Consider the following 10,979-nt stretch of genomic DNA (forward strand, 5'->3'; position numbering starts at 1 on the left):
TCTTCATCTCTCTGGCACGGGGGGTGGTCCCAGGGTTGGGGTGTCATTGGAACAGGGACATATGTCTACTCCCCCCGCAGTCTGTGGGCTCCGTCTATAGTGGCCTGATGCAAGGAGTGGGGGCTGCAGAGAAGGTGTTCGAGTTCATTGACCGGCAGCCAACCATGGTGCATGACGGGAACTTGGCCCCTGACCACCTGGAGGGCCGGGTGGACTTTGAAAATGTGACCTTCAGCTACCGCACTCGGCCCCACACTCAAGTCTTGCAGGTGAGAAGGGGCTCGAGGCCCACCCAAATCACCCTTTCCCTTATCCTGTCTCTTGTGCACAGGCCAGAACAGTGCAGCTGGGAACACAAAAGGCAGAGCCCTTCTCCTCCTGGAGTTTGGGCTTTAACTGGGGAGGACAGATCATTAACAAAAGGATTCCAGGATAACTGCTAGGAAGGCAATAAATCAGGGTAGAGTGATGGGGTAGTCTGCAGAGATGGTATTAGCAGTCAAGGAGGGCTTCTCAGAGGAGGTGGCATTTGATCTGAGACCTAAACAAGGAACAGGAGCCAGCCAGGTGGCTCTCTGCAGAAAGAACATTCCAGGCAAAAGAAACAAGTATAAAAGTGCTGCCAAATCCTGGAAAGGGGATCATTCCAGGGGACCAGCAATGGGGCAGGCTGGGAAGGGTGCCCACCTGCGTCTGAGGCCAGAGCCCCTGAGCCAGCGGCCCCACACCGTGTCTGCATGTTCCTTGCAGAATGTCTCCTTCAGCCTGTCCCCAGGAAAGGTGACTGCGCTCGTGGGGCCGTCGGGCAGTGGGAAGAGCTCCTGCGTCAACATCCTGGAAAACTTCTACCCGCTGGAGGGGGGCCGCGTGCTGCTGGACGGGAAGCCCATCAGCGCCTATGACCACAAGTACTTGCACCGAGTGGTACGTGGGTGGGCCTTTCCTTGTCTAACCTTCTCTCCCGGGGGATCTAACGCGGATGCAGACAACAGTGCTCAGGATACACATGCAGTTCATGTAACACCATCCAGGTCAAGAAATAGAACATTCCAGCACTCCAGAAGCCCCCCACATAGCCCCTCATTTCCCCCCAAGAAGCAACGTCTCACGTGACTTTTATGATTATCATTTTCTTGCTTTTCTTTTGTTTTACCATCTCTGTGTGCCTCCCCAGACAGCACAGCTGTGTTTCGCTGGTTCTGAACTTCACCTGGAGGGAATCATAAAGTGTGTATCTTCTGTGTCTTGCCTCCTTCCACTCGACATTGTTTGTGAGTTTTTCAGGTTGAGGCTGCGTTTGTAGTTCATCCACTTTCATTGCTGGAAGATAATCCACTGTGTAAACATGTCACAGTCTATTTACACATTCTGTTCTTGATGGATATTTGGGTTGTTTCCTGTTTTTTACTGCTACCAACAATACTGACATGGATAATTTTGTCCATGTTTCCCAGTGCACACGGGTGGGTATGTCCTCCCAGAGTAAATGCATATCCTCAACTTTAGCAGTAGCCATTAAGGTGGTTTACTTTTTTTTTTTAATTTAACTTTACACTCCCAGATGAGAGTTCCAATTGTCCTACATTTATCTCCAGTACTTAAAGGAGGCTATTCATGACCATACAGTTTTTGGTAATCCTCTCAGAAAAGTAGACCCACCACCTGATCTTGTGCTGGCATAAGAGCAGGGATGCCCTGGATGGTTGTTCAGGTTGCATACTATACAAGAAACACCAACTATTAAGCAGGCACCATGTACATCATCAACATACATTAAGTTATATGACAGCCTGAGAGTTGGCACAGAGATTCCAGAACTCCCGGCCAAATTGTAGGTGCTGGTGGAGGCCACACATTGTGAAATCTTCCCACCCGTGTATATACAACCAAGAGAAGATGTGGAGAAGTGGCCCCAGATCTGCCACCACCAGGCTGCTGCCCACTCAAGTTCTGGAAGTGGCCCCTGGACACAGCTGTTTGGCTTTGCAGTAGTTAACACGCTCAGGCATTTAGTCTTCTCCGACAGTTAATATTGTCAGCCCTGAACCTGTATTTAGAGTTGAATATTTATAGAGGTCCTTCACTGAGGTCTTTTTGCATTTTCCCGTTGACTAAAGATATGAAGTCCCTTTTCATATGTTTGTGGCCATTTGGATTTCCTTTTGTGAATACACTCTCTTTAAGTTTAAATTTTTAATTTTCATAAACCCAAAACAATAAAACTCAACAATCTAATAACCACATTCCCATATATTCAGAGAATTTTATAACAAAGACATGAGAATTCCCCTCCTCCTCACCTTCTGAGTTCTACCCCATGACAGGAACCAGTGTTAGCAGTTCAGTCAATATCCTCTCAAACCTGTTTCCTGAACATATCTATATATAAAGGCATATATTCTTTTTTTTAAAGAAGTCTAGAATTGTGATATATACATTGCAGTTTGATTGTATGGGTACACTGTAATCATTTAACCAATCCTCAATTTATAGACAACTAGGTTTTATATTTTTTCCTTTTTCACCACTTACAGTGTTGCAATGATATCCTCTGACTACATGCAAATTCCTGAAACTGGGACCGTGGGACAACAGCTCCTTTAAATTGTTCTCTTAAAGGGAGGGAGTACCAGCCTGGGAGGTCTTTGTGGGCTGGGGCCTGCCTCCTGGCACGAACAAACTCCTTCTCAGAGTTACACTCCGTGCTGTTTTTCTGTCTCTGCTTCCGGGGCAGGGGCAGGGGCAGCGGGGTGAGCTCTGTCCGGGAGGTCAGGGAGCTTGGCTTAGCCCAGAGCAGACGGCAGGCTTAGTGGAGTGGGCCCCAGTTTGTCGGGGAGGCTGAGGGTTTGTGTGGCAAGTGGACTCCACTGTTTGGAAAGAAGAGAGGCAGCTGGATGTGGCAGCTGGGCGCAGGCCCCGATCAGATTTCTGACCTGAGGCCCCTGGCGTCAGCCAGGCCCAGGGCTGGTGAGCTCCAGGTGACAGCTGGACAGAGACGTTCCGGGCCTCTCATGCCTCCTCCTCCCTCCTCCGCAGATCTCCCTGGTGAGCCAGGAGCCGGTGCTGTTCGCCCGCTCCATCACAGACAACATCTCCTATGGCCTGCCCACCGTGCCCTTCGAGATGGTGGTGGAGGCCGCACAGAAGGCGAATGCCCACGGCTTCATCACGGAGCTCCAGGACGGCTACAACACAGGTACAGAGCCCGGGGCATGGCCTCCCCCGGGCCCGAAGGTCCACCCCCAGGGACCCAGCCTCTGAGTCACGTGTTGCCCTCTGCCAGCTGCTCTTACTACTTCAGGCGAAATTCACACAACACAAACCTAACTATTTCATAGTGAACAATTCAGTGGCATTTAGTACATTCACAGTACTTACAACCACCACCTCTATTTAGTTCCAAAACATTATTATTTAAAATAATATATGTATTCTATTAACTATAGTTGCTTAACTTTATAGAAGTAAAATAATTTCATTTAATAAATTGAACAATATATTAACTTACATATTTTATTTAATATATTTTAAAATTTTCACTCTTGGCAACTGGGTTATTCACATAGTTCAAAACTAAAAAATATAATATTAATTTTTAAAAATAATAAATTTTTAAAAAACTAAAAAAATACATAACAATATCCAGTGAGAAGTTTTCTTTCATCCGAGTCTTCACTGCCAGCTTCTTCCCACCCCCACTAAAACTTCTTTCATTCATTTCTGACATATCCTTTTGGAGTTTCTTTATGCAAATATGAATGTATTTTTATTCCTTCCTGCCCTTTTACAGAAAAAAAACCCAGCACCTTATATTCTGCACCTGACTTTTTAAAGTGATCTTTCCACACTGATACCTAAAAAGCTGCTTTTTTAACCACTGCATAGTATTCTATTGTGTGGCTTTATAATAATTCACTGGAAATTAACTAATTCCCTCAGTTTCCTATTGATGGACATTTGAGTTGGTTTTTCAGTTTTGTGGGGAATTTTTCACAGTAAAAGTGCTGAGTCATGCACAGTACGTTCCTGTGTCCCTGTGCGTGAGAAAGTGAATCTATAGACATTCACAGAGGCAGGTTTGCTGTTCCAAGGGTTGTCCATCTGTAATTGTGATCCGTAAGCTTGCACAGCACAGCCCGACAGAAAGGTGTGTGCACTGCAGCATAGGGACTGCACCAGCTGTACCCCAGGAAGATGAGGGAGTGCCTCTCTCCCCGCAGCCACACCAGCACAGTGTATTATCAAACGTTTGGATTTTTGCCAAATAAGTAAAAATTGACATCTTGGTACCAATTACACATCATCGTAATTTGCACGCCTCTTATGAACAAGGAGGAAGAGCATCCTTTCATGAGTTTTTCAGCCAGTGGCCCTTGTAGCCACACCTTTTCCTGGGGAGCCCAACTCCCATGGCAGCAGGGAAATGGGGAGGAAGGCGCTGCCCTGCCTCACTTCCCGCTCACCTGCCCCTGTGCCTCCACCTGTGCAGAGACGGGGGAGAAGGGTGCCCAGCTGTCGGGGGGCCAGAAGCAGCGAGTGGCCATGGCCCGGGCTCTGGTGCGGAACCCACCTGTCCTCATCCTGGATGAAGCCACCAGTGCCCTGGATGCAGAGAGCGAGTACCTGGTGAGTTGTGCAGGGGCGGGGGATGCTGGAACAGAAATGGCTCCAGGTGGCCAGAGTGCCCCCTCCACCCAGCAGAGGGATGCTGGGAAGAGCTCAGAGTTGGCCACAGGGGCTCTCCCAGGCTGTCAGCTTCCTGGGCAAGGGTGTTCCATGCTGAGGGCAGGGAGCCGAGCAGGCAGAGGAAGCCCGGGGCCTGGTCAGCCTGGCCCAGCCTCCTAGCTCTGGGCAGAGCTGAAGCTGAATGGAACTGGGCTAGGATCAGGAGATGTGGGACATGGATTAGGAGCCCCCTCCTGCAGCTCACAACCTAAGCAAGTCTCTTACCCCCTTGAGTCTCATTTTAAAGGGAGAATAGGGGAGAGGGAAATAGCTCAGTGGTAGAATGTGTGCTTAGCATGCAAGAGATCCTGGGTTCAATCCCCAATACCTCCACTAAAAAAAAAAAAAAAAAGAAAACTTAAAAAAAAAATAATGAAGGGAGGATGAGGGCATAGGGAGCGGGAGAAAGCCGGGGATCGGGGGAAACTTGTGAAGAGCTGGATGGTGTCAGTGTGAAGCCGGCCAGCAGCGGGCAACACTTGGAGTTAGGATTCTGTCCTCCCACTGGGAAATGCACCGTCCTTCCCGATGACTCCACTTCAAAGGAATGGCGGTCAGGTCCTTATGAAAGACATTCCTGAGTTTTAGGAGATTTGCATATATATCTCCAAGGGACAGAGGAAGGATTTACAGTTACAAGCCCTTTTTGGTAAATGCTCTCAGAAAGGGAGCTCAGGGGCCTGCCGTCACATGTTGGCTGGAACAGTCAATGCTCTCAGCAGTGCCGAGCATTTAGGGGCTGGGGTCATCCTTAGGGATAAGGCCTTGTGCCGAAGTCCCGCTGGAGTGTGGCCGTCTTAGTGCAGGGTTTGGATAGGGTCACACAGGCCAGGAAGCTTGCAGCTCATACCAAAAGAGCCAGGGTTGTCAAGCTGAGACCAGAAAGGGAAGGAGCTCCGGGGATCCGGATAAGAACGTCCCACCCAGGAAGAGGGGCCGCAGGTGCAAAGGCCCCGAGCAGGTCCACAGCCAAGCCCGAAGGTCAGCGCAGCTGGTGGCTGGGGGCCGAGCAGAGTGAAGCAAGGACAGTCATAAGGGACACCAGCTCCTCAGGCCCTAGGAAGGAGTTTGGATTTTGTTTTTCATTAATAGATTTTATCTTTTTTAGACTAGGCTTTAGGTTGAAAGAATATTAAGCAGAAAGTACAGAGAGTTCTGGTATCCCCCCTCATCCCCCCCCCCCCCCACCGTGTCATCTGTTATTAACATCTTGCGTTAGCGGTGCCTTTGTTCCGACCAACGGGCCAGTATGAATGCATCATTACTAATTCGGGGCCACAGTTCCAGATAGGGGGTCACTGTTTGTGCCGTGCATTCTAGATTCTGACAAATGCAGAATGTCATGTTCTGCAGAAAAGTTTTACGGCCCTAAAACTTCCCCCAGGAGTTTGGATTTTATTCTAAATGGAACAAGAAGCTTCTGGAGGGCTGGGAGCAGGAGTTCAACAAGAACTGATTAAAAATATTAAACCCACATGGGGAATGGAAGGGCGCAGGGCAGGGAAGTTGCAGGCATCCAGGCGAGAAGTAATGATGGCAGCGTTGTACGGAGGGAACAGGACGAGATACCCTGGGAAGCTGGGGTCTGCGATCTTTGCCGTTGGGATGGATTCGGGTGATGAAGGCAGGATGAGGAACTGCAGGTGATGCCTGGTTTGGTCAGCATGAGCTTTGGGGCTAAGGTGAGGCCATTAACCAAGGCCAAAGTTAGAGGAAGGAGCAGGAAGAGAAGACTACCAGGTTGGGGGCCCCTCTGTCACCCTCTGAGTGCTGCCCTGGTGCCAGGCTTGGAGCTCTGTCTCCCGTGGAAGAAAACCCCAGGGAGCAGATCCTGTGCAAGCCCTCGCTTTACACACGAGGACGCCTCAGAGAGGCTGAGCAGCCCTAGGACGTGGGAGATCTGGGAACCAAGCCAGGACCGGGCAGGGCGACGGGTGGCCGAGGCGGCCTCCCTGTGAGGCGGGCCACTCCTGTTTCCCCAGATCCAGCAGGCCATCCACGGCAACCTGCAGAAGCACACGGTGCTCATCATCGCGCACCGGCTGAGCACGGTGGAGCGGGCGCACCTCATCGTGGTGCTGGACAAGGGCCGCGTGGTGCAGCAGGGCACCCACCAGCAGCTGCTGGCCCAGGGCGGCCTCTATGCCAAGCTGGTGCAGCGCCAGATGCTGGGGCTCGAGCCTGCCTCGGACTACACAGCCGGCCACCCGGAGCCCCCGGGCAACGGCAGCCACAATGCCTGACCTGGGCCCTGCCTCTCCCGGTGGGGCAGAGGCCCCGGCGCCTGCCTGGCAAATGTGCCCTGGGGGGCCCCCCCGCTGCCCTCCAAGCCCAGGCCCACGGTACCGGAGGGCCACCTGCCGTGTCTCACGTGTCACAGCTTCCTGCATCTTGCCCCTGGTTCCCACCCTGTTCCCCCGGCCACCACCCGGCCCCCTGCTGCCATGAGCCAACCCTCCAGGCTGGGCAGTGGAGATGCTGCTGGTCTGTCCATCTGGTCTCCCACGGTTTCTAAGTGAAGGTAGAGCTACCTTTTTAAACCAAGATCTTAACCAGGTTTTTTACTGTTTGGTTTGATGGGCCCCAATCAACTCCTAGATTTCAAAAACATTTTTCTAATTGGGAGTAATGATGGGCAATTCACTGAGAAGTTCTAGAAACTTCAGAGCCGGGAGTGAATGACCCTTCCTAAGGGCCTGGGGGATGTCAGGGGAGAGGTAGGCCTCTACCCTTTGGCCCTGGAGAGAAGGGGCTTTCCTGTCCCAGAAGGGGACACTGGGGAGGAGGCTTCCTGTCTCTCCGTCTTCCCAGTTTTGTGAGTCGGGCCGAGGCGGGGCGGGGAGTGGACGCCTGCCTGCCCACCGCCTCCAAATCTCAGCCAGTCTCACTGTGAACCACTATGAACCTTAACTGGGGGAGTGAGGGGCTGGCCAGGCCTGGCGGAGCCTGGGGTGTCCCCGGCCCAGCACCCCGCTTGACCCTTCACCCTGCCTTGCCCCCGACCCCCCTCCCTCCCCTCCCCCTGCTGGCAGCCCCATCCCCACATCCGCCCCACGCTCTGCTGTTCTGAGGCCCTTTGGATGTTTGGGAGATGCGTTCTCTTCCTTGCCCGGTGGGCGGGACGCTGGCAAAGCCCGGGTCTGGCTTGGCCAGGGGGTGTTGCAAGATGCCGGGAGAACCCGGTCAATAAAGTATACTACCTCTGACCCCTGACCTCTGACCTCTTCCTGAGCTGTCCGCCTCATCGTCTGGTTAGGTTTTTCCATCAGACTAGCTCTCCTCCGGCCCTGCCCGGTGCAGTTGTGGGGAGACTTTGGGCAGTTCAGGGCCTCCCCCCACTGTCCGGGAGCCCCCATCTGTCCCCTTCATGTCCCCACGACCCCCCAGCGCAGACATTCACATCTGTCAGTCTCCACGGGGCTTGTACAGGGTAATAGAGACCTGTCTCCTCTAAATCCCTGGGACTTCTGTGCCTCCCAGGAAAACTGAGACCCAGCAAAAGTCACCTGTCCTTTTCCATCAGGGACAGGACACCCCACACCCACCCCAGCCCCATGGCACCAAGAAATATTACCCACAGAACAGCTCGATCAGATGAGAGGCCTAGGACTGGGTGCGGGGGCCTTCGTGGTGGCTGGTCTTACTTGCTGGACTGTGTGGAGGTCTGGAATGCCAGGACGGGGCTGGGGCAGGGGCCTTACCAGCTGGTAGAGAAGCAGCATTTCAGTATTTAACTACTGGTGCCAACACACTGCATATACTAGCTGCTTGTCAGCCATGTGCCTGTTTTCCTGCCAAATAAACTGAGGCCTGAGACCCAGACTGCAGCCAGCTGGGTCCCCTGTTGCCCTCAGGGGCTTGGACCTGCCCTGAGCATCTTGTCTGTCCAGGACCTTCTGGCTCCCTCCCTGAAGGAGCCATTATGAGCATAAGAACTGGGTCCCACAGCAAGAGTGTGCTTGTGCCCAGGATGGGGTTTCAGGTGGAATCGGAGAGACAGCAGGTGCTTAGCATCTGTCCTCATCTAATCCTCACAACAACGGGTTTTCTCCCCATTTTATTTGTTTTCCTATTAAAAACTGTGCAGTTTCCTTACTGATGCTAAACAGATACAAACCTGAGCAGTCAAAATGTGATTTGTGCCAGAAAGTTGTGACCTCCCCATTTTAAAATTAAGGAATCCAAAGCTCAGAGAGGTTAATTGATTTACCCTATGCCACACAGCCAAGACTCCACAGCCGAGCCCCCAGAAGTAGGGAAGGAAAAGTCGTGGGGCATTATGTGATCTGGTCTCTTTTGCTGTGCTTACCATTCCACAATAAAAGTAAATAAAAATGTTTAAATGCTGTGAAAACTCAGCAAGCTACACAGCTGAGCTAAATTCAGGCAGGAGACATGTTGAGAAAGCTGTAAGTGAGTTCTCCATCTCTCTTCCCCTATCTGGGCCAGGGTGAAGTCCTCAGCAGTAAAAGGGGATGTGTTGCAAGGATGGAAGGAAAGACTGAACCTCCTGCCTGCAAACGTGGGGGGGCCGTCGAGAAGAGGGGTCTGTATTAAATGACCACAAACTGGGTGCCATAAAACAACAGAAACTTACTCTCTCACAGATCGGGAGGCCAGAAGTCCCACATCAGGCGTAGCCATGCTCGCTCTGACGGCTCTGGGAGAGGATCTCTCCTGCCTCTTCCAGCTCGTGCTGGCTCCCAGCGTTCCTTGGCTCATGGCAGCATCCGTCCTGTCTCTGCCTTGGCCATCACATGGTCTGCTCCCCTGTGTGTCTCAAATCTCCCTCTGCCTTTCTCTTATAAGGACACTTGTCATTGGATTTCCGACTGGTGTGATTCTGAATCCCATGTGCAAAAATCCTTTTTCCAAATGCAGTCCCCCTCTCGGGTTCCAAGGATTTAACGTGAATCTCTTGTGGGGGGTACCTTGCAACCTTCATCCACATCACTTTGCATCCCTTGTGCTGCCCTTCCTTGGGGGTCACTGCCCTGAGCACCACCTCAGGACTTCCTGTCTGGTTTTGGAGGGTGGAGGATTAAACACTCAGGGAGTGAGAACAGCCAGGCTTGGGGAAGGCTGGTTGCGACAGGGATTGTGGAACTCAAAGTAGAGGCTATGGTCTGGGCTCGTTTGCTCCCAGGTCCACTTGTCCCTTCATCAATTGGATTCTGATATCTGGCTGCTGAAAACCCTCCCACAGCAACCAGGGTCATCAAACCCAAACACCTCCCCTTGGCTACAGGGCCTCTGCCTGTCTTTCAGTCTCAAGTCTGACCCTCAGTTGCTCTGCTTCAGCCACATTACCTTTCTTCCTCCTGGTCCTTGGGCAAGCCAAGCTCTTTCTTGCCTCTGAACCTTTGCACAGACTGTTCCTTCTGCCTGACATGCTGTTCCTTCCACTCAGTTCCCAGCTGGTTACTTTTCATTCCTCTCTCAGCTCACATGTCCTCTCCTTCTCAGCAAGTACTGAATGTGGGGTTTCTTGCAGTCACCCCCCACTCGGTTATCTTCACAGCACTTGTGACCCCCTGGAATTTTCTCTGCCCTGTTTGTTCTGTTCCAGGCACAGGTCTGCATGATTTGCACAAGCTCCATCACTTAATCCTCATAAAACCCCTAAAAGGTAGGTACAATGTCATGCCCACTTTACAGCTGGGAAAACTGAGACACAGAGAGGTTAAACAACTTGCCCAAGACCACCCAGCTAGTAAGGCGCAGAACCAGGATCCACACCCAAGAAGGACACGTGTGTGTTTGACCCCAACCTGGGAGAGGGAAAACTTCAGGGCGTGCTGACATCGCAGCGAAGGCTACAGGTCAGATATTAGACTTGAGTTCTTGAACATAAGGGCTTCCAGCAAGCAGGTAGGTATCAGAAGTGAGTGAAGCTGGCCGGGTGTAAGAAAAATAAGAGAATGCTCTTGGCGTCTCTCTCTCTCTTTTTTTTTTTTCCTTTTTCAGTTTTATTAAGTAGAATCTTGGTTTCTCTCTTACTTTTCCACTTTGACATAGTGCAGAGAAGTCTTTCTGTTCCTTAGAAACAGAATATGGTGCAAGCTTGAGGGTAAATGGCAACCAGAGGCCATGCAGGAAGCTGGTCTTTTTTTTTTTTTTTTTTTTTTTAATTGATGTATAGTTGATGGGAAGGTCGTCTTGAGTTGGCAGATCTTCAAATGTTTCCAAAGAAGGTGGTGATTCCCATCTTAATGTGAGATTGACTGCTTTTTATAGATTGACTCAATTCCTTT

At 51.3% G+C, this 10,979-nt stretch overlaps 1 protein-coding gene across 3 annotated transcripts in view; it reads left to right on the top strand.

Annotated features, from left to right (window-relative positions):
- ABCB9 (ATP binding cassette subfamily B member 9) overlaps positions 1-7,931 on the top strand; it is a 34,670-nt gene extending 26,739 nt beyond the window's left edge. For all 3 annotated transcript variants that reach the window (XM_032471698.1, XM_006178212.3, XM_032471699.1), the window contains 5 exons: positions 81-269; positions 751-924; positions 3,037-3,196; positions 4,490-4,626; positions 6,708-7,931. In XM_032471698.1, the coding sequence (XP_032327589.1) occupies positions 81-269; positions 751-924; positions 3,037-3,196; positions 4,490-4,626; positions 6,708-6,968 (921 nt within the window). In that variant the 3' untranslated portion in view covers positions 6,969-7,931. The remainder of the gene's footprint in view (positions 1-80; positions 270-750; positions 925-3,036; positions 3,197-4,489; positions 4,627-6,707) is intronic.
- Positions 7,932-10,979: the final 3,048 nt, after the last annotated feature.

Source organism: Camelus ferus, chromosome 32 (genome assembly GCF_009834535.1).
Source record: "Camelus ferus isolate YT-003-E chromosome 32, BCGSAC_Cfer_1.0, whole genome shotgun sequence".
Lineage (NCBI taxonomy): Eukaryota > Metazoa > Chordata > Mammalia > Artiodactyla > Camelidae > Camelus > Camelus ferus.